At 37.5% G+C, this 23,795-nt stretch overlaps 1 protein-coding gene and 1 long non-coding RNA gene across 2 annotated transcripts; one reads left to right on the top strand and one right to left on the bottom strand.

Moving 5' to 3' along the window:
* The first annotated feature begins 1,316 nt into the window (after positions 1-1,316).
* On the top strand, positions 1,317-22,680 carry ftr87 (finTRIM family, member 87). The gene is made up of 7 exons (XM_056445329.1): positions 1,317-1,927; positions 2,023-2,109; positions 7,444-7,677; positions 11,219-11,378; positions 17,208-17,258; positions 17,372-17,425; positions 21,174-22,680. Exons 1-7 carry the CDS (start codon positions 1,352-1,354, stop codon positions 21,716-21,718), a joined length of 1,707 nt encoding a protein of 568 aa, XP_056301304.1. The 5' UTR covers positions 1,317-1,351; the 3' UTR covers positions 21,719-22,680.
* On the bottom strand, positions 11,105-15,566 carry LOC130213652 (uncharacterized). The gene is made up of 3 exons (XR_008835487.1): positions 15,253-15,566; positions 12,389-12,447; positions 11,105-11,343 (listed from the first exon to the last, which is right to left on the bottom strand). It is a non-coding gene; the product is annotated as an uncharacterized LOC130213652 (long non-coding RNA).
* Positions 22,681-23,795: the final 1,115 nt, after the last annotated feature.

The following is a 23,795-nucleotide window of genomic DNA, read 5'->3' as shown; positions in this document are numbered from 1 at the left end:
CAAATCCTATTTGAGTCTCTTTTTTTAGTAATAGACATTTTTTAATTTTTCTTTTATTTAAAAAGAACACAGAATAACGTGGTTTTTAAAAAAAATGTTGTTAGATGGGACTAATTGACCTCCATAGTAATATTTCTTACTACCGTGGAGGTCAATTTATGCCAAATACCAGAATTAAAAAGTAATAATCTTATTTTGTGTTCGACACAAGAAAGAAACTCATAAAGGTTTAAAACCACATGACGAAGAATAAACGATGAGGTCATTTTCATTTTGGGGTGAACTGTCCCTTTAAATAATTCTTTTTTTATATTATATATATATTTATATTTCATGTTACTAAAGTTATTAATTATTATATAATAAGTTATATAGTTCAGTTTTTATTAGTTATTTTATGTTTTACAATAATATTTGTCCATGTATTAACAAACATTAATGTGGGATTATTGTGAACCATAAAATATAATCAAATATAACACTTCACAACATTCACATCAGATAACAGGAATTAACAATGAGCAACACTTCTACATTTATAAATGTTACTGTTAATCTCGACATTTACCAACATATTCCTTAGTAGATTTTAAACTGTCTGTTAACATTAATACAAATGTGCATATTAGATGTGTAAACTAAAGTCATAGTTCACCCAAAGTTCACTCCTTTATTTACTCGCCTTTCACTCGTTCAAAACCTATTAGAGTCTTTTTTTTCTGTTGAACACAAAAGAAATAAAAAAAAAATTCTATTAAATGGCACCAATTGACCTCCATAGTAATATTTCTTCCTACTATGGAGGTCAATCGGTGCCAAAAAAAAAATAAAAATGATCTCATAAATAAAAAATAATAATAATAAATCTTATTTTGTGTTCGACACAAGAAAGAAACTCATTAAGGTTTAAAACCACATGATGAAGAATAAACGATGAGGTCATTTTCATTTTGGGGTGAACTGTCCCTTTAAATTGAAAACAGATCATTTTTTTATTATCGAGTACTTCATGTTACTGTAGTTCATGCATCAACAAACAGCAGAGAGCTCATTGTGCTATAATGCATGTATGTTGCATGTAAAGCAAGCTCACGCACCTGGTACTTCCTATTTGCATGAAAGCAAAAAAAGAAAAAGTGTCCTGTCTGTGTTCACGGTCGTGATTGGCTGCTTCCGGCAGTTTTGGACTGAAACCTGATAAGCTTCTACTGTACCTGCATGACATTCACGCCCAGTTTATACACAAACACTCTTTGTTTCGCCCTCTCTCTGTCCTGTCCAGTTTTTTGTAGTCATTTCTCTCTGCTTTAACCACACACACATACATACACACACACACACACATTACAAAATGGCTGGGACAAACATCTCTATCGATAAAGAGCAATTCTGCTGCTCGGTGTGTTTGGAGGTGCTGTGGGAGCCGGTCACTATTCCCTGCGGACACAGTTACTGTATGGAGTGTATTAAAGGTTACTGGAGGAAATGCGAGTTGAAAGAGGAATACAGCTGCCCTCAATGCAGACGCACGTTCAGCCCGAGACCAGCGCTGTCCAGAAACACCATGCTGGCTGATATTGTGGAGAAGCTGAGGAAAAGCGGCGTTCAAGACGTCGGTGTGAAGGCCACGGATGTGGAGTGTGACGTGTGCACTGGGAAGAAACACCGAGCGGTGAAGTTTTGTGTGAAATGTCAGACACTATACTGCGAGATTCACCTGAAGCCCCACAATGAAAGGAATCGGGGGAGAGCGCATCAGCTTATTGAAGTTACGAAACAGCCGCAGAAAAGAGTCTGCGCGCGTCATAATAAATTGCGGGAGGTTTACTGTCGGACCGACCAACAATGCGTTTGTGGTTTGTGCTTAAAAGATGGACACAAGGGGCACAGCGTGGTGTCGGTGATTGAAGAGAGGACAGAAAAACAGGTAATAATAAAAAATAATGGCATGAAGATAATCGGTGAATGACAAAGTAGAGTTTTAAGATAGTGTAACTCTCAAATGTTTGGCTTTTAAAATAGAAACATCTAGAGGAGGCCTGGAAGAAGTCCAAACAGAGGTGTAGAGAACGAGAAAAGGAGCTGAGGGACATTGTAAAATACATTAAGGTTGGTGTTTTGTCATGGTGTAGGATATATTCATTTTAGTACAGTATGTTTGCTTTCTTTTGATAGATTTCTGTGGTTCTCTTCTGATGATTTACAGTTGAAGTCAGAATTATTAGCCCCCCTGAATTATTAGCCCCTCTGGTTATTTTTCTCTCTAATTTCTGTTTACCGGAGAGATTTTTTGAACATTGATCATAATAGTTTTAATAACTCATCTCTAATAACTGATTTATTTTATCTTTGCCATGATGACAGTAAATAATATTTGACTAGATATGTTTCAAGACACTTCTATACAGCTTAAAGTGACATTTAAAGGCTTAACTAGGTTACTTAGGTTAACTAGGCAGGTTAGGGTAATTAGGCAAGTTATTGTATTGCGATAGTTTGTTCTGTAGACTATCTGAAAAATATATAGCTTAAAGGGGCTAATAATATTGACCTTAAAATGGTTTAAAAAAAATTAAAAGCTTCTTTTATTCTAGCCGAAATAAAACAAATACAACTTTCTCCAGAAGAAAAAATATTATCAGACATACTGTGAAAATTTCCTTGCTCTGTTAAACATCATTTGAGAAATATTTAAAAAAGAAAAAAAAAAAAACTCAAAGGGGGGGCTAATAATTCTGACTTAGGCTGTATATGTGAATGTGTGAAGTCAATAATATAGTAGATGTGATTGCAGTAGAAATGGTTTTAAATATAGTTACTTTGTACTGTTGATTGTCTAAAATGACCTTCATATGAAGCAGGAGTCAAACTATTTTTGAGCAGAGCAATCTACAAAAGGCCAGTAGCAATGGTTAATAATTACACAGAGGCAATGAGCTTGCAGGTCTTTTGAACAATCCAGCTTTTTTCTTACTAGCTCTTTAAATAAAGGCACAATATGTAGGATTTTATTTAATAATATATCACTGGAAGAGTGTTATATATTTTGCTGACTTATGTACTTACATAATCAAAATATACAGACCAGTATCCAGCCCTCTGAAAGGGGTGGTTCTCATTTTCTCAAACAGTGGACCTTTTTGTGGTTATAGGCCTCATTTAGGCTGCTATTTAATTATGAGATTTAAATACTGCATTTTTGTACTGTTATATTTAGTATGTCTATTTTAAGTACTATTTTAGCTGAAATAGATTGTCGGATGGTCATCATAATCAAAAAAAGTACATTTGAAATTGCATGGTTAACAGCAATAGCCAAACGGTCGCTTTTGGTGCTTCACACCTTTTCACTGGTCATTTTTTTTTTCAAGAAGAAGCTCCAAGATTTAGAATAAAAGTCACTTGTAAAATATTTTCTCTATTTAAAAATAATACAGTAGCGAAAGATGACTTCACTTACATCAGACAGTATGTTTTCTTGCATAGCTGGATGTTGAACTGTAAAATAATTGTGTGCACTGGCCAAAACTGATTAAAACTGTCACACTGAAGCCACAGCCAACAGAGGATTCCACTTGGTCTTAAAACCTTTTTAGATGGGTTATTTTGACAATTTATAATGCCATGGCAATCTAAATAGGACAAATTAACTCATGTATGGGGCAAATTCTGGACCTTTGTCAGTGAGGGGTGGGTCCCCTCAGGCCCCCTTGTCTACGGGCCTGATATGTATATCAGAGCTCGAAATTGTGACCATTTGGTCGCATATGTGCCAGAAATTTAATCTATGCAACCTCATAAAATATTTGGGAGCATTTGTGCTACACCATATAATGGTTATAGTGTGAACTGTTTTGATTTTTTCTTAAAACGTGCTGAATCGGTCTTCCCTGACGCTATATTGGTTCATATTAGCTGCGAATCACTCAAGGCTTTCCGCTGTCAGATGACAGGGAGCTTTTATGACCGCGGGACACGCAAACGGCTGAAGAGTGAAAAGCACACAGGTCTGCAAACCCCACCTAATGTTACAAAAAATGGCGCAGATGACAGCGATCATGTGGTGAATGTTTATCCACCGCAGCCGACCAAGACCATTTGAGTGTTTTCCAGCCTGATCTCACGAGAAAACGCAAGTATTTTACGTTTTGTCAGTTTAGTGGCTAAAGCTACGGTCACACTGGATTTGTGTGTGCGAAATTCTGTCGTACAGCGCTGCGAAAAGGGGCGGGGCTAAACAAGATGATTAGACATTAAAAAAGCGAGCGATTGCTCCATGTTTTAAATTTCTGTCCAGAGAGGTCCTGTTTTGATCCTCGATTGGTCTCAGGCAGTCAAGTGATGCGATTTCGCAGGTCAGAGTTCACCAAGCTTGAACTTTGCACCGCAGCAACATGCGAAACTTGACGCATGACCCCGCGTTTCCGGTCTGACGCATTCGCGTGCGTATGAATGGAAGTCTATAGGAAGAAAAGTCAAATATGACCGCAGCTTTATTCATAGGAATTCGTACGAGTTTAGTCGTATGAGATTGTACGATTTTAAAAAGGAGGCGTGGCACCTAACCCCACCCCTAAACCCAACCGTCATTGGGGGATGAGCAAATCGTACTAAATTGTACGAATTAGATCATACGAATTCGTACGAATTAGCCACTAATTCAAAAGGTTACGAATTGCCGTGAGATTGTTTAGATGTTTTCAGAGAACATGCCCCAATCTCGATGCGTTGCATTCATGCGTGTTCAGCGCAAATGTCCGCTAAATGTAAAATCTAACACTGTACACATTATCGCCAAAGAAGCTCACCTTTACGAAATTTACAATGAAATTGCGGCTCATAACCAAGAATGGTACTGCGCCGGTGGTCATCTTGAGAATCCTGTTCTGTCCCGCTCATATACTGGGTCAGCTGACCTGCCTGCTTTTTTTCACAAACACAGAAAAATATAAATCAGCGCATAACAAGACTGAGCATTTACAATGACACAAACCCAAACTAAAACTTTTAAAGAGTGGTAGAACTGAGACTTTTCTTCCTTTCTTTTGTCCGTTCTTTCTTGAGATATTATTCTTCTATTTAATTACTGATGACTGTTTTGCAGCTTTCAGCTTGAATTCAATAATTTATTATAATCTTTCTGTTGTTTTGTAGCAGAAATATTATTTATTAAATTGACATGCATATAAGAACAATAGCGCAAAATGAATATTTCTTACTGCAATGCTTCCTTTTTGTTGGATGCAAATCCTAAATTTATTTGTCATAATGTAACAGTAGGACCTTTTATAGCAGATAGCTCACATTCAAGCACATTTAAGGCAGCATGATCATGAGAAATGTTTTTCATTGTTAGTATTATTGTCATCATCGTCATCATTAATATTTTAGAATTATTGGACATTCAATTTGGAATTATTGCACAAGTATCATCACAGCATTAGTGAGTTGTTTCTGGGTTTTGTTAATGTTGTTTTCAGACACAATTAATCCCTTAACCTCCTAGGGACGTGGACAGCACATTTTAACTCTTAAGTGGCTATTTAAAATACTCTGAATGTTTTATATTTTGTTACAGACATACAGTGTCATCCTGCAACTGTTGTGCAGCATATGAAGTGTCCCTAACACTGTTTTTAACTGTCCAAAATGGGGAAAACAAAAAAATTGTAAAAAAAATTTTACTCTCTGATAGTCAAAGCAAGTTCAAAAAAACAATTCTATATTAAATTTGCATTAAAAAACATTCAGGAAAAGGCGTTTTATGTAAATTTGAGTCCACGTATATGGACAATATTTTTTCTCTAAATGTACATCATGTCAAAAGATTATACTTAGGTTTTTATTAATACTTAGGTTTTTATTCTAATTAGGTTCTAATAAGCCCAAATAGCAAAGAGAAATAAAAAATGCATGTTATAAACACCTCGGGCCTTAAGAGGTTAATATGCAATTTGCAGTGGTGCTCATTCATTTTTGGTGGGTGGTCTTACATTTTTTCTGGTGCTCCTAAATAATTAAAGTTGGGAGCATTGGTGCTACCACGTAAAAAAGTTAATTTCGAGCCCTGTATATATGCAGTATATATATATGTGTGTGTGTGTGTGTGTGTGTGTGTGTGTGTGTGTGCGTGTGTGTGTGCGTGAGAAATAAGTCTTTTTAACTAGTGAGATGGAGTGTGTCATGTGTGTGTTCATGCTAATGATGTCACACACCCAGTTTGGTTTTATAAAAAGCAGGAAAACAGCAGCGAGGCTTTAATATGTTGTGTGTTTTCTTAGACTGACTGCACAGAGCAGCATTATAACAGAAGCCTATAATGAATTCAGTCTGATAAAACAGCACTGCGTCTCCTTCAATAAAAGCTCTGCTGTTTTCATGCTGTGTAGCGCTCGTCTCTCATCAGCAGTTGCTTCAGCGTTTCACTTCCACAGCTTTCAGCTTTACTCTGCTTCATACTACATGATAATAAGTGTTGAATACTTTAGATCATCCATTAACATGATTCCTGCAGGACTCCTGTAGGATGATAAAGACCACAACTGCCATGATTCCACACTTAGTCATGCCGTCATCAAAATGCACCTTTGTTTGTTTTGAATACTCACCCTCTAGTGGCGAAAATCATATATTGTGCCTTTAAACTTACAAAACGCTTGCAATAAGAAAAATAAAATGCTAAATGCAGTCTACATTATTCATTCTCCATCGTCTTAACCCCATATTTATCATGGGTCGCCACAGCGGAATGAACCGCCAACTATTCCAGCATATGTTTTACACAGCGGATGCACTTCCAGCCGCAACCCAGTACTGGGAAACACCCAAACACAGACTCACTTATAGCGCATGTCTTTGGACTGTGGGGGAAACTAGAGCACCTGGAGGAAACCCACGCCAACACTGGGAGCACACTCCACACAGAAATCCCAACTGACCCAGCAGGGACTCGAAACAGCAACCTTCTTGCTGTGAGGTGACAGTGCTAATCACTGAGCTACCATGCCGCCCCAGTCTACATTATCTTACTTATTATTTGCATTATATATATTATTATTATTATTATTATAAGTTGCAAAGTGACGCCAAACCGTCATGACAGTTTACATTTAAACTGTTTACGCCAAACTGTTATAACATTCCTTGCAATGCCGTGATTGACCAATCAGAATCCAGTAAGCGAGTTATTCTGCAATCAGATGATTTTCTCCATAGGGCACGATAGTCTGAATAATATCTTGTCGTGTGTGCTGTCCTGGTGTATTCATATCTTGTAGTGTGTGCACATTTAAAATTCTAAGGTATTAAATATGCTGAAGATTCTCCTTATGTGTGAGCCGCAACCAGATTTCATTATCAGTTAGGATTTTAAAACTAGTCTGAGCCTGGCTTAAGTAAAGAGGATGAATCTGTTAAACTGTGTGTTTTGTGTGGATGCTCCAGCGATCAGCTCAAGCGGTTGAGGAGGACAGTGAGAAGATCTTCACCAGACTCCAGCGCACCACCGAGAGAAAGCATTTAGAGGTCAAAGAGCTGATCAGAGGAGAGGAGAGGACCGCACTCGGACAGACTGAGAAACTTCTGGAACGACTCAATCAACAGATAGTTGAGCAGCGGAGAGGAGAAGCTGAACTAGAGGCGCTCGCAAACACCGAGGATCATATCCATTTCCTACAGGTATGAAATATTAGTCTGTTTGTACTGGAGGTTATGATGCTGCGCGCAAAACAATATGAGAGCCAAAGGGTCAAGCTGAAGGAAAGAGCTCGCATTCAGTGTATTTCTTAGGGAAATATGGGCCAGTGAATGAAGAGGTGTGGTGTTTGTTTTGTTCCTGTCAAGGTTATTTTAGTAAATGAAAAGTAAAACTAAGACTAAGGCCATGTCCACACTAGTACGTTTTCATTTACGCAAACTTTTCTCTCTGTTTCAGCCTTTCGTCCACACTGAAATGGCATTTTTAAGAAACAGAAGTGTATCTTTTTGAAAACGCTGTCCAAAGTGGAGACATTTGAAAAACAGAGGCTTTCGAAAACGATGATGCATTTTAGTCATGTGATGCAGTCATGTGACCAATTCAGCTAACATGGTGGACGACATTGTAAAGGTGTTTTGGATGCTGTTTTGACAGCTTTATTACAGATTAATGTCAGTTTTTACATGCACCATAATGCCTCTTTTTAAAGCACAGGGAATATTTACTGAGAGCTGTTGTTCAGTGGCAGACAGTTGCAACATTTTACCATGATGTTTCAAAGAGATGCCAGATGCATATTATGCAGGCAAACGTGTCTTACGTCTGTACACATGAACAGTACATGAATTAAATTGTTTACAGTCGTTATAGGGCTCTATTTTAACGATCTAGGCGCAAAGTCTAAAGCTCATGGTACAAAAGCATTAATGTCCAAATCCACTTTTGCTATTTTAAGGATGGAAAAATACAGTTTGCACCGTGGCGCATGGTCTAACGGGGTTGATCTTATTCTCTTAATGAGTTATAGGTGTGTGTTGAGCATAACGTGCATTAAACCAATGAGAGTCTCATCTCCTATTCCCTTTAAGAGTCAGTTGAGTCGCACCATGGCTCATTTGCTATTTACATAACGACTTTGTAAGTGGAAAAACGGAACGCTTCACTAGCGAGAAAACAGTTAAACAGAGCATCTGCAGCGCGAGGATAAAGAACGATTCTCCTCCATTCAGCCTCTTTACTTTCTCTTTCTCTCTTTCGTAGATAAGGAAACGGTGTTGTATGCACTTCAAGACATCCATTAGCCTACATAATTAATTTTATTTGTTAAGCGCAAAGATTTGTTTCAAAACTATTTCTAAATTCAGTTCTCTTTTTTCCAGCAAACGAATAAATGAACAATAATAACGAAGTGTGGTAAATAAACTGAGTTATGTTTAAACACATGTCCTGTGCCCCATATAGTCCAAAACAGGTGAACAAATCTAAGCTTGTTTTTAATAAAACAAATATAAATATGCAAATAAAAAAAAAATAATAACAACAACAACAACAACAACAACAACATACAAATGCAAATTGTCATGAATAAACTGAAAAAGCCCCCCCACATGAGGAAGGCACGGAGGCAGTGGTTTATATATTTATGTAGAAAATAATCATTTTTGTTACATTTTAATCTTTTAATTATTTTTCATTTGTAAAGATATTTGTGTTTTACTGTACATCCAATGTGCAATGTGCAGGCATTTAAAGCGCACAACTAACGCGCTAGGCTCTGGAATTTAGACCTGCTTTCAGCTGGTCTATTGCGCAATCTATTTCAGTTTCTCAAAATTGCAGCGCGCCAACAATGCGCTTTAAACACACTTCCTTTTCAGACCAGCACATCCATGAGTCCATAAAGTGGGGAAAATAGATTTGCTATCTAAACAACGTGGCGCAAAGCAGGAAAATTTGTGTTGCGCTGGTCTGAAAATAGCAACACATCGTGGCAAACACGTATTGTGCCTAATTGCGCCGGGTGTATGATAGGGCCCCTAGTGTGAATGACCATTTTTCTGGAAGGAATTGAAAATGATATATGGACATGGGCCATTTACAAAAACGGCTTTTCAAATTTATCTGGATTAGTGTGGACGTGGCCTAAAACTATTGGTCAAAAAAACATTCATAAGCTGCAATAAAATATTCAATTCACCTTTATTTGTATAGCGCTTTTACAATGTAGATTGTGTCAAAGCAGCTTCACATAAAAGGTCATAGTAAATTGGAACAGTGTAGTTCAGTTTGTAGTGTTTAAGAATCACTACTGAGAGTCCAAACACTGAAGAGCAGCTCTACCAATCCCAAACCATGCAAATTTACAAGTAATAAAATAAACAAGTTCACAATAAATGAACAACTAAAATTGAACAAAACTAACAACAGTCACTGATAATAACTGAAACTAGTTTTCAGAAAGAAGCACTCATTCTGTGGTGGAAAATCGGTGGCTGTTTAGAGAAACATCTGTAGATGCGCTCTTATAGACAAACACATCAGCCAAGCACAAAAACATCTCTGTATATCAATCAAAAAGGGTTTCTAATTTCTTCATTTGCATGTTTAACTACATATACAGTGTGATATTTAATATGAAACAGACTGAACTCTTCAGCCTTTTTACTTTTATTCATGGCATTTGTGTGGTTTTGGATTCAGTGTTCAGACTACTTTGCTTTTATTGCTAATAGGCAGGGACAGACAGAATCTGTGGGCTCTCTAGCTATTTCTGCACAGAATTTTATACAAAAAAAAAAACTGTGGATTTATGTGAAATGATCTATAGAGCATAAAAATAGCAACGTTTTAACTTGTATTTAAGGTTTGCAATGCAAATCCAATTAGATCCACTTATATTGTAAACAAAACAAGTCATTCATATAATAGATCTACTATAAGACAGAAAATAAAGTTTTACAAACTGCATTGTAAATAAATTATATAAAAGGTTGATTGTTATTCAATAAAATGACTGAATAAATATAAATATACACAGACTTTCAGAAGTAAATAAAAAGACTTAACCATGGGCTAACAATCTGTGGAAATGTGCAGATTTCTGTATGCGAAGATTCTGTATGGGCCTACTCTGAGGTTTGCACAAGAGTTGCACAAGAAAACTTTGCTGGATGAGTTCTGTTAACTCTGCTAAACTAGAATTACTAAAACTAAATCTAAATATATAAACTACATAGAAATATGTTCACTAAATAAAAAAGGTAACACATTATAATAAGGATGTCTTTGGTAATGTTATTTAATCTATTCACTAACACGAACAATACATTACAGTATTTATTCATCTTTGTTAACAGTTAATAGTAATAAAGTCATTCATTAGTAGTTCATGTTAACTCACGATGCATTGACTAATGTTAACTAGCGTGCATTTGGATGTTAATAATGCATTAGTAAATGTTGAACTATGATTAATAACTGAACTGTACTGTAAGTATTGTTCATTATTAGTCAGTCATGTTAGGAAATACATTAACTAATGGAAACTTGTAAAGTGTGACCATAAAAACTAACCTAAAACAAACACAACTATTAATAAAACAAACTAAAGCCAAACTGAAATGTACAGCAAATTTAAAAATAGTATTGTAATAAAAACTCATTTAAAAAAAGCAGAACTATAATAATCCTGGTTCCTGTTCACTGCCATGCTAACTTTACCTGTGGGACTGATCTGTGCAGAACTATAAGATGCTCTGCGCTCCTCCTGACGCCGGCGGTCGACCCAGCATTGACGTCCATCCGTACTTCTCTCTGCTGATTTTGAGAAAGGCCCTCACAGAGCTGACGGATAAAGTGGCTGAGATCTGTGACAGAGAAGCAGCCAAGATCTCAGAAATAGGTGAGTGTGAAAACAGCAGATGCACAGGAGTGTGTGACAGTGGAGGTCTTGGGATGCAATTCAATGCAAGAATATGAAAATGAATCACTTCAAAATATTGGCCACTGGACCACAAAAACAAAACATTTGGGAAACAACATATACATGATCATATTACACTACTGGTCAAAAGTTTGGGGTCAGTAGGATTTTTTTTAATGTTTTAAAATAAGCTTCTCCTGCTCACCAAGGCTGCATTTATTTTATTAAAAATACAGTACACATTGTAAAATGTTATTGCTCCATAAAATAACTGTTCAAAAGGAGTTAATCATTTATTCCAGCGATTTTAAAGATGAATATTCAGCTTCATTACTCCAGTCCTCAGAGTCACATGATCCTTTAAAAAAAATAATAAAATAAAAAAACTCTTATTACTATTAATAATAATAATAAATATTAATGTGTTATGTCCAACACAGGGTTAGGGGGATGCGTGGAGTGCAACAATATTAGTTTAATTTATATAAAGCGTTAGTGTCACTATCACCAGCGATCTAATCCCTACAGATCGCTGGTAAACTCACAGGTCACATAGAACTACAACTCTGCCGGTATATGGACTACAAGATCCAGTCATGCAACACCCACACACCTGCTCCAAGTCTCCATTGATTAGACACACAGCTAATGCTGCTCATGGACTAATTAAACTACACATATACACCTCACTTTGAGACACTCATTGCTGAGTCTTGTTGAACTGAACAATGAACATGACGACGCGTTTTCCTTGTTTTGCCTTGCCGTGTTAGACCCTAGCCTTGTTTCCTTTTACTCCTGTCTGCTGCCTGCTTTGACCACTCGCCTGATATTTGACAGGATTTGCCTGGTTACATCTGTTTGCCCCCGTGCTGACCGTTTTAGCCAAAATAACAAACAAAACAGGGTTCTATCTTGGAGTTAAACCTCTAAATAAACAAGAAAACAATGATGAAAATTAACAAAACTACACTGACTTCCTGACTGACCTTAAAACAGGAGAAAAATTCCAACAAAAAGGACAGGTCATCCACCTCCTTACTGCTTCCTGGAGAAAAAGCAAAAGAAAGAGAGCAAAGTTTAAACAGTGGTGAGAGAGCTAAAATAACAACAGAGCTAAAATACCAGTCAACAACAGGTCAGACAATAACTTCAACAATTCAACAACTCTAGTATAATCTGAAACCCTGGTGCTCTGGGCAGAGTTGCACCAGCTGATCGAAAGTTCTTTCTTAAACTGGAACGTAAAGTCCACACTAGAGGCTTAGTGACTACTAGCTAGTTTTTAACTAAGTTTGTTCTCAGTTCAGTTACACCACATGTTCTTAGGGCAAAACGTGGTTAGTAGGTTGTAAGCTCTCCGTAAAGTCATGCGTAGTCGCATTAAATGACAGAATATCCATTTAAAAGCATTTCAATCGTTAAACTGCTTTAAAATTCTGCAACTAATATATGTACTATCCTATGAAAATGAAATTATAAATGACATTTTCAGAACATATTAAATTACAGTCAGTCACTATAACAGATGACGCACACATCTGCATTTTTTTATATCCTACTTTTGAAAGAGAAAAGAGCAGGAAGAAAAACTCAGGGTGCTTTCACACCTAGACTTTTGTTTCGGAGCCTGTCTCATTTCCCCAGTTAGCACGGTTCGTTTGGCATATGTGAAACCAGCAATCACGCTCGGATCCGCGCCAAATCAATCGGTCCGAGATCGCCTGAATGAGGCGGTCTCGGCACGATTGAAACAAACTCTGGAGCAGATCGATTGTAGTGAGAAAACAATATGATCCAAGCCAGGCTATATCACAGTGTATCATGGATATGTAATGGGCATATATACAGCTATATATGAAGAGAGAATTAGGAGTAGGGCAGGAGGTCATTCCTATCTGTTATTTCTCTCTATAATGTAAAGCCTATAATGCATACGCCAACTGCTCTGTATGAGAAAGTCTTATCTCTGCTCTATATTTAGTGACCATGTCTGTGGGTGTCAGCATTCAAAATGAAAGCGCAGCTCTTCGCTTATAATGTCTTGTTGCTCATTATCATAAATTAAAATAAGGACTCGTGACAGCTGAGCGGGACTCTGACCAATGTGAGGAGAGTTTACTCGCACAAGACTTGTTTTAGCTCTTTTGGTCCATTTAGAAACTTTGCCGCATGAAAGTGAACCACACCAACAACAATGTAGCAATTTTAATCCACGTTTCAGAACAAGAGAATCGATCCACAGGTGTGAAAGCACCCTCACTTGTGAAGAAATTCTTATTTAATTGAGGAATACAATTAATACAAAAAAATACTTCTTTCATAAACCGAAATAAATGTGACATTTAGGAGGAAATTAAGGCTGTGAGTAGAGGGAGATCATTCTTCATTATGATCGTGAGCTCCTCAGTGTAAATTAATCTCAGTAATCTTTTCTACCGTAATACATGTGGGAAGGCTGCAGTCAATATATAGTTAGAACTAGGTATGGGATGATAACCGTTTATAAGGTATACTGCGGTTTAGAAAAGTCAAGGTTTTAAAACCGCCAACATTTTCTGTTATATCGTTCCTATAGTACAAGTAGAATCTTTATTTACATTTTTTTAGGACAACAGTATCTCCAACAGAAAGATTTACAAAGATGCCATTTAAATAGTAAAGAAATCCGTGTTTTTGAAACTAATGAAGACAGCAGGAGTCACTGATTCATTATTTAGCCTGACATGTTTACTGCTGCTGCATATTATAAATGTTTCTCAAAATAAAAAATATTGTGTTCGAAGGGGGAAAAAACGAATATATTTAAGAGCAGTAAATCATAATACCGTGAAACCATGTTATTTTTATCCAAGGTTATCATACCATCAGAATCTAGTGATGTGACGTTGTGCGCAGAGGCTTCGAAGCATGTATCAAAAAAACGATACATCTCGCAGTGAAGCACCGGAGTACCGGAGCTTGATTCGTTTTGCCATCATCACATGATCAGTGACGTCCGAAGCTTCACTTTCGCCTATACCCACGTGACTGCTTCGAATTTTGATTCAAAGGTTTAAACACCCCCATGGGTTAGTGAAGTGTATAGCGAGACATTAGGCGTCGATTACATACATTTCTACTGTTTCAAAGCACTGCACCAGTGCCACACACCAGTAATTAAACTAAAATACAATAATAATTTATAGTAAAAAGGTTTTGAACCATACTAAAGTGTATTAGCGTATTTTTTACAACTATCTTTAAAGAAAACCCACTGCATATCGTTGTATAGGGTTTAACGGAGACCAACTGGCGAGGGCAGCCTGAAAGCATTACTCACATAGCCTCCTCATTAAAGCATTCGCCTCCCATGCAGGAATCACTGGTTCAATCCCCGCTTGGAACGAGTGGTGGGTGAAGGACTAGTTGGAATAAGATGTAAATGCTTTTGAATACCTTGGATTTTACTAGTCATCTGTGGTGTAATGTAATATACCTTATGTGTAAAAACTACAGTAATTGAGTTATTTATTTGCATTACTGTTGTTGTATTACTACATGAATGAGTTGGTTGTGAACATTTCACATTATTGCAACACAGTGCTTTCCCACACTTTAACCAGAAGATGTCCACGTCGAGCTCTGATTTAGAAAGCTTCGAGTAACGAACCTTTTTCCAATACAATTGAGTCGAGCGCTTCACTGGTTCAGAAAGCTTCATTTCAACATCGCTATCAGAATCTAATACCGGCCCCTGCCTAGTTAGAACATAGCGAACAAGTTCAGCAGTGCAACACAAAAAATATTTTGTAATGTGTAAGTTGTAACTTACTGTCTTTTTAAGTCACAACTAGGTTACATTTTAACTTACGCACTGCTGGTGCAACCAGCCCCTGGAGATGGAGAAAGGTTCCTCTCTAGCTCTTTTCTCAACATCTGAGTGTCTGGCCTCTGTTTTTATCCCACCTCACTCCTCCATGGTAAGTGGACACAGCTGGAGGAAGCAATCAGCAACCTGCTAGAAACTCAGGAGGAGAGGAGTCAAGACAAAAAAAGGAAGAACAGGGAGAAAGAGATTGGCTGTTTCTCAATTCCAAGAACACAGAGAACGGACTCGTGTTCTTGTGAAGATCGGTCTTGTCAGGTGTCCTCGGAAGAATGAACTCAGGAGACCACAAGAACAGAGAACGCACGTGTGAGAAACGAGATGCTGCGTTCTTTCTGATTGTCACATGACCTTCACGCATTTTTATTGGAAAATTATGTAAACCTTACAGCATTCATACAACGATTTATTGTTTTTCCCCTTTTCACAATATATACTACGCATAAACACTTTCTATATACGTTGCACAATATAAATAAAACAGATTTTAATACGAATTTCAGCAAACAAACACCCTTAATGTGTTTATTTCTTTATTAAGATGTCCATGGTAATCTTTACTTTCACCGTCTCATTTAGGGAATCTCCTGAGATAAATAAGAGATATCTCTGAACTTTAATTATAAATCTATATAAAATGCTACACTTCCCACCTCCAGTCGCAATGACTTCTGGGATTTCTAGAGTTAGTTCAGTGCTCAAGTCTGCATCAGTGCCTCCTCGATATCAAGAACATATCCGGGAAGTTTCACGCGTCTTGCGGTCTTCAGTATTGGAACTAAACTTTGGCAGCTGATGATGACGTTACACGAGAACACGAGGACGCAAGACCGCTGAAGAACACATATTGAGAAACAGCCAGTGATCAGTAATCAAGGTGTTTACATGAGTTGCTTTTTGAATGTTCCTTTCATGATCCCGTTTTACATGTTATAGCACGTTTGATTAACGTCACGCGTCACTGTGTTATCCACATTTCCTCCGGAGAATTTTGGGTGTTTCATTTTTAATTTGTTGACTAACTGCAGTTTGGAACTTTCACTTTCATTCAGGAACATGTTATGCATGCCCCCATGACAAACGAGATATTGGATAGGAGGAACTGCTGGAAGCGTGTTGTTTTAATAGAATTTGATACTGCACACTCAATGGGAGGAAAAAAACTGCATTTCGCAGTGCGTGAGTGCCTGTGGTCCTTTACTGATTTGGTAGGTGCAGAGAATAGTGTCAAACAGCCGTGTGTACTGTATAGACTATCCTGTCGCAAAATGCAGCGAAAAGTCCTAGATAACGGTAATAGTTTGATTGCGGTGTTTACATGTCTGTACTTTACTTCAATAATGCGATTATAATCAGCATACTCCACATGTCTTCATCCCTTTTTTGTTTAGTACGATTATGACCTCAATCTGATTAATCAAAAATGGCTGTTTACATGGTAGACTTAATCAGAGTATTGTCTTAATCGTATTGGATTATTGGTGTCCACGTAAACGAACTCACTCACACAATATAAACATCACAATAACTTTAAAGAATATCAGATTCTAAACGTAACAAAACAATAATGACTGTAATAGTTTCATTTAAAACTACATACAATAAGAAAGCAGTTATTTAAAATAAATATTTAACAATTTCTGTTCATTTAATAACAGAAGAACAGAATAAACACAAAATACTGACCCCAGAAATTTAGAAATAATAAAATACACGTTCTACCATTATTCTTTACATAATTAAAACAGCATGAAGAAACAAATACATTAATAAGTAAACATATTCGACAGATTTATATTTTCAGTCTTGAACAATGAGCTGATTCCGTCATATTTGGGTGACATTCTGAGTCCTCCACAGCCACACCTGTTCAGAATGATATAAACATCAGCTGCTGATGCACAAAGCTTTGCTGACGGCAGATACCCTTATATTTACAGTTGATGAAGAGCGCGATCAGTCAGCTGAAAACTCCCTGAGCGCTGAAACAGGTACAGACACTCACATCGCTGCCAGCAAGTGAGTCTTCAGAACGCATCAACTCATGTTTACCAGTGTAAGGTAAAACTCACCTGACGTAATGCACCTGGCTGACCTTTTACAGCCCGCAGAGACTCCCAACAGACTGAGCCGAAGAGCAGAGGAGACTTCTTACAATGTGAGTTCTGATTTAGACAGACTATTGGCATTTTTTTTTGCACTGCATTTCATTTATGGGTTGCACATCTAGTTTGACAGCTACATCCACATTATTCTTAATGGTCCTGTGAAGTGCTTTGAGATGTGCATTTTTTTTTTTTTTTTTGTCGAAATTTGACAGTCCCAACTGAAACATGAAGACAGAGGGAACATATAGTAGCTCCTCCTTTTTTAAAAAAACAGCCAATAGCATTGTTTTATCACAGTTCTGCCAGTGAGAGTGGTTGCGCTCAATGGCCGTCAAATGACAAGCAAATTGGAAGCAATTGTGGCTAGAAGGGATACAGCTGCAGCTGGAAGGTACCAATACATATTTATTAAAATAACAGTAATTATACAGTTATTATTGACGTTATTTATTAAATTACACAATTGTATTTTATTAACATCTACCCCCACCACAACTCTCACAGTAATGTAACAATGTGAATTATTGTTGTTCAGTGTCACAAAATATGCTATATAATATATATCTGCAGCTGTATCCCATCTAGACTTTACCATAAGAAGCGTCTTGAAGGGGGCAGGGGCATGTCAGAGGCTATAGATGGATATAGAAATTAGTCTCAGAAGAAAAATAATATTAAGTCATACCTGTCAACATTGGGATGTGAAAATAAGGGATATGCCTACCATAATAAAAGACCCCCCCCCCCCCCTTCAAAAAATCCCCAAATTACAAAATATATTCATTTGGAGCTGTTTCATTGTAAATAAACAGTTAAATTGTCAGTAATATGTTTTATTATTATTTATATTTACACAAGAAAAAATAAATAGTATAGATTAGCAAACAGCTTATTAAAATTAAAAGCTAATGAAATAGATCTCTATCAAATCATCAAGCTATTAAATCTCATTAGCCGTTTCTTCACTGTATAATTTACATTCTGATTAAAGAGCAGCGAATGAATCTCTTATTTATTTAGATTTTTTCGTTTGATTACATTAAATAACAGGTGTCAGTTTAAAAATGCACAGATCTCACATTATAATGAAAGCTTTCGATTGCTTTCCTAAATTTTTATGCTCATTTAGGACGAAATTAGTTATGTTTGAAAAACCTACAAAGATCGACATCTTTAGATATTATTATTAATTGTGTGTATATGTCTGTTCAAACACGCACCCAAAACCCAGACTTTCGCTCCGCTTCAAATCACGTGTACAGAATCCGTTTGGGAAACAGCGTCTATTTATCACTATGGAGCGCGTCAGCTGACAGTCATGCTGCATGTTGCAGTCAGCTATATGACTGTTTTGAGGATTGCATATGAAGGGGAGACGGCACCTGTAATGAAAAGGAAAGTGAATCCCGCCGTTTTTATATCTATTTCAAAGAGTTTTCTTGCCTAAACAAAGCGAAAGCACAGAACAGACTCACATTTAAGAGCAAGGGGCGGCCCCTGGTGGTTCGGCGGTATGGTTTGCGTATTGGGAGGATTGGTTTATTTGCCACCCTTCAGAGAAAGACTGAAAATACGGGAGAAATACGGGAAAATACCTTCACGGGATGATAGCGGGATAGAACTGTAAAATACGGGAGAATCCCGGGAAATACAGGAGGGTTGACAGGTATGTATTAAGTATATGTATAGACCTTTTTCTTAGAACGCAAAATTACCCATTATGCTTTGCGTTTATGCGCAAGGAGAATGCTAAGAACTTCCGGTCGGCAGCTGATGCGTATAAACAGTCACATTTGGACAGCTTTGAAACAATAATTTTAATTTATTTTATTTGCTTTATCATCTTTGAACTAATACTGTTGATCAGCACCACCTCCTGGACTGATCATTTAAAAAAAATGCGATCTAATGGGATGGAAAACAACTGCTGAGGCATTTTCCCCTCGTTGTCAGACGACATTGTGTGCCATTTAAATGAAAACTCATCATCGCTAAAGTCAACATTTTCTCTTTCTTTCAAAAATACAACCAAGCCAAACAAATGTACTTCACCAAAATGTTTGACACACATGTAGCCTGTACTGTCCCACTAGCATAAACGTCTCCCGATTAGAATCAACATGCAAATCAGCCAGCAGAGTAACAGCCTTTTATTGGTCATTTTTCGTAAATTGCATGACTTACATAAATTACCTGTTAAGTTTCATGCCAGTAATCTGGTTTGCTCTATAATTTAGTGATGTATTGCGTGTGTGCGCTGAACTAACTGACAGGTCAGGAACACACACACTGTATTTCTGTCGGCAGACACGTGAATTAGGAGAACGTTTCTCTCTCGCGCTTGAATGATCTGACAGATTATATAACGGCTTTAACACACACCTTTCAAAGTTGTGTGTCACAAAAACACTCCGTAATCCACTCAAAACGCTATTGAAACCCATTTTCGGATCGCAAATTACCAGTTGTGAACGGAAGTTCTAAACATTCTACCGGAAGACGCTGGTCACTATGGCGCCTTCCATGCAGCCATAGATATATACATTAGATGTCGCCTACCCTGTTGTTGTCTATTGGAAGGAATGCGCCAGTAGAGCCGCCATTTTAGTACAGGGTAGCGCTCCTTTGAAATGACTGTGGCCATCCAGAGCCAGAGAAATACACATATATCTATGATCAGGAGTTTTCCCGGAGGTCAGCATGCAAATTTTTTTTTTTATTATGAAACATAATTTTCCATTACTTTTCTACATTGATCGCTCAGGCATTCCTGACAAAAAGCTTGTGTTTGTGTGTATGGAAATATACTATACTCCGTCCCTGTTAAATTTGATCTAATCTGTGTCCTGAAACACACACCCTTCTCCTGCTTTCACATACTGACGGAGGGAGCGATTCGTTTGTGAATGAATCTCCGTTATGAACGACGACTCCACCACAATTATACAAGTTTCCGGCACCGCAGCATCTCATTGTCATAGTTCTTTTGCAAATTTTATTAAACAAAACTAGCATAAGCCGAGTGTTTAGTGCGAGCCGGTGCTACTTTGCCTTATGGTGAACGCAGTAGGTGAGTGTATTATCATCAATAACGTTACCTGTTTAGCACAAAAGTTCATAACATACAAAAACGTAAAAAACAAGATCTTACCTATGAAATGTTCTGCCTTTGTGCTTTGTTTTCTTTGTTTGCTCGTTACTTCACCCGTACACAGCGCTAAAGTCCAGCATCTTCACGTTGTCTCACTGTCTTGACTAGTGTGGTTGAATGACACTTGTCCTGGGAGCACTGTACAAATATGGCGGCGCTATTGAAGCATGCTCAGGGTCCGTATGCGATATCTAGTGTATATATCTATGCCATGCAGCAGTTAAGAAAAAGGGTAAAGTCTAGATCGGATATGCGGCCGGCCGGAAGTGCGATATGCACATTAATATAGCAGCATTTTCTTATGACACTGTATAACAATAATTAATATTTGTACAGTACTGTGACGGTTGGGTTTAAGGTTGGGGATAGATGATAAAAAATACAATTTATTGGGTAATTTAATAGATAACATAAATAATACTGGCTACACCTACTGTTTTTACATTATTGTGACTGTTGGGTTTAGGGTTGGGGGTAGATGTTAATAAAATACAATAAACAGAAAATTTAATAAATAATTCTCATTAACTTCCAGCCGCATCCATATCCGATCTAGCAACAACCAAGAAAAAAGTCTCTAAATCTTAGTAATTATGGTGGTTTGAGAAGCCAACATACTGTTAAAGTAAATATCTTTGCTCCTTCAGACTGCTGTGATTTGACATTGGACCCAAACATCACCGACTCTCTCCTCAGACTTTCTGAAGACCAGACTGAGGCGATGAGCGCCGCTGAGCCTCATCTGAACCCAGATCAGCAGGAAATCTTCAGGGGAGGATCTCAGGTCCTGTGCAACGAGCCTCTGTCAGGACGCCGGTACTGGGAGGTGGAGTGGAGCGGTGCCGTTTCCATTGGCCTGTCCTACAAACCCATTCACACCACTGGAGCCAATCTAGATCAGAAACTGGGATGCAACTCCACATCCTGGAGTCTGGATGTCTCAGATTCTCGCTGTGTGATCAGACACAGTAAGATAAGTCTAGAAATACATACTCCGGTGGCACACAGAGTCGGTGTGTATCTCGATCACAGAGCGGGATTGCTGGCGTTTTATAGCGTTTCACTGGTTGATGATACTATGGTTTTACTGCATCGAGAGCAGACCGTTTTCACTCAGCCTCTTTATCCTGGGTTCTGGGTTGGACTGGGATCCGCTTTAAAACTCTGTCGAACTTTCAGCTTCTCTGCTTAGTGATATATCCTGTGCTCTAACTTTTTAAAGGTCCCGTAAAGTGCTTTGACATGTGCATCTGGAAAGGTGGACCAGTTGGCTTTTCTGTGTGGAGTTTGCATGTTCTCTTCTTGTTGGCGGGGGTTTCCTCCGGGTGCTCCAGTTTCCCCCACAGTCCAAAGACATGCGCTATAGGTGAATTGGGTAAGCTAAATTGTCTGTAGTGTATGTGTGTGAATGAGTGTGTATGGGTGTTTCCAAGTCTTGGGTTGCAGCTGGAAGGGCATCCGCTGCGTAAATCATATGTTGGATAATTTGGCAGTTCATTCCGCTGTGGCGACCCCAGATTATTAAAGAGACTAAGCCAAAAAGAAAATGAATGAAATTGGTCGTAGTGTATGTGTATGAATGAATGTGAGAGTATATAAGAGTTTCCCAGTACTGGGTTGCAGGTGGAAGGCCACCTCACAATTGACTATATTACAAATGCTGATGAGATTTGTGAAATTCTTCTTAAAACGCTACCGGTGTTGTGGGTCACTCAAAATCTGACTGATCGCAACGCTCCTTCACGAGCCTCACGCAGGTAAACTCACAGCGGTTTATCATAAGCATTTTGATCAATTTTCCCACAGTTTGCACTAAGTAGAAACATAACATGACTATCAACCAGCAGCTAAATGTTTGTGGAGAAGAATTAAAAGGCGTTTATTTTCCTAAACCGCACAGATGTGAATGCGTCTGATTGGCTGTAGACATCTCACGTCAGCATGTTCTAAGCATACAGTAAATGCACTTTTCCAGGCAATTTTTCTTCTGCGTTCACAAAGAGCAGCATTCCGGTAAATTACCGGTAATGTTACAACTTCTCTTTCCGTAAAATTGTGCTGAGAAACACCCCTGCTGCAAAATCTGTGCAAAATGCACCCCCTCATTGACTTTCATTAACATTCTGTCTACACTTAAATTATAAATCAAATTAAAAAAAAATAAATCATTATTTTGATGGATAAAGTAAGGACAGGAAGTGAAATGCATTTTAAAACGCACTAGGTTTACAAATAAGTAATACTGACTGTAGTGTAGCTTAAAATGGGGCTTTTTGGTGGGCTTTAAACAGACATTTAGGCTACATGAAACATATGAAATTGTTGTTGCTGTATTAAATTAAACCACACACATACAAAAAAAATGACTTCATCTCATCTGTATTGTATTGTATTTAACGCCAATCTATTTATTTTTATTTATTTATATATCTTCTGAAAGGGAAGGGTTCCATTCATAAAACTCACCTCAGTCACTCTCATTATTGCCAGAACTATTTTAAATTTACATTTTTTTTTAAATCAATTTCAGTTAAGATGCAAATTTCCAAGAGGATGCATTTTACAGCAGGGGTACACCTCCCGGCACATCGAATTTACCGGTATTTTCAACAAGGGCTCATTCACACATGATCCCTTTCCAGAAAATTGCCGGTAATTTTCCAGAAAAGTCTGTATGTGTGAATAGGCTATTAACAACACCAAAAATTATTTGACTAAAGTTTACTATAGACCGTATGGTTTTCTGAATTGTTAAAATATGCAAATTAGTGCATCATTTAAATGTCTTATTTGGATATTTATAGCGTAACATTTTAACACTAGATAAAGTCAGGCTCACAGGTCCATCATAAGCACAATTAAAACATTTACAAGACAAGCTATGAATAAACATACCCGTCTGTAAAAACCTTCTGAATACAGATAATGCTGCAGTTTAGTGTTTAAGTGCTGCTGAGCTGGAGATTTATGGCTTAACACAGGAGAAAATATGCGATTTGACAACCAGTCTGTGATATATAAATATATATAGTCACTGAAATCTACAAACACAATTGATAAAGTTCGACAAAAGAAACACTAAGTGCACTCTGGATGGTTTTTTTTCTACTCTACTGAGGGGAAAAACACTTTATGAAAAGCCAAAAAGCTCACAATCGACTGGTGCATGAAAAGTGTTTCGCCTGCAGTGTCTCGCCTTAAAAAAACACCAAAAAATAAATCAAAAAGCATGTCATTGTTCACTTGCCTTTGTGTTGTGCTTTATCACC

The sequence above is a fragment of the Danio aesculapii genome, chromosome 2 (genome assembly GCF_903798145.1).
Source record: "Danio aesculapii chromosome 2, fDanAes4.1, whole genome shotgun sequence".
Taxonomy (NCBI): domain Eukaryota; kingdom Metazoa; phylum Chordata; class Actinopteri; order Cypriniformes; family Danionidae; genus Danio; species Danio aesculapii.
Note: the sequence above shows the minus strand (reverse complement) of the source record. Positions and strands in the feature narration are given on the sequence as shown.

Coding starts and splice junctions, on each gene's coding strand:
- ftr87 (XM_056445329.1), top strand. CDS start 1,352: ATGGCTGGGACAAACATCTCTATCGATAAAGAGCAATTCTGCTGCTCG. Junction 11,379..17,207: donor AGCCAAGATCTCAGAAATAG/GTGAGTGTGAAA, acceptor TTATATTTACAG/TTGATGAAGAGCGCGATCAG. Junction 17,426..21,173: donor CAGAGGAGACTTCTTACAAT/GTGAGTTCTGAT, acceptor TTGCTCCTTCAG/ACTGCTGTGATTTGACATTG.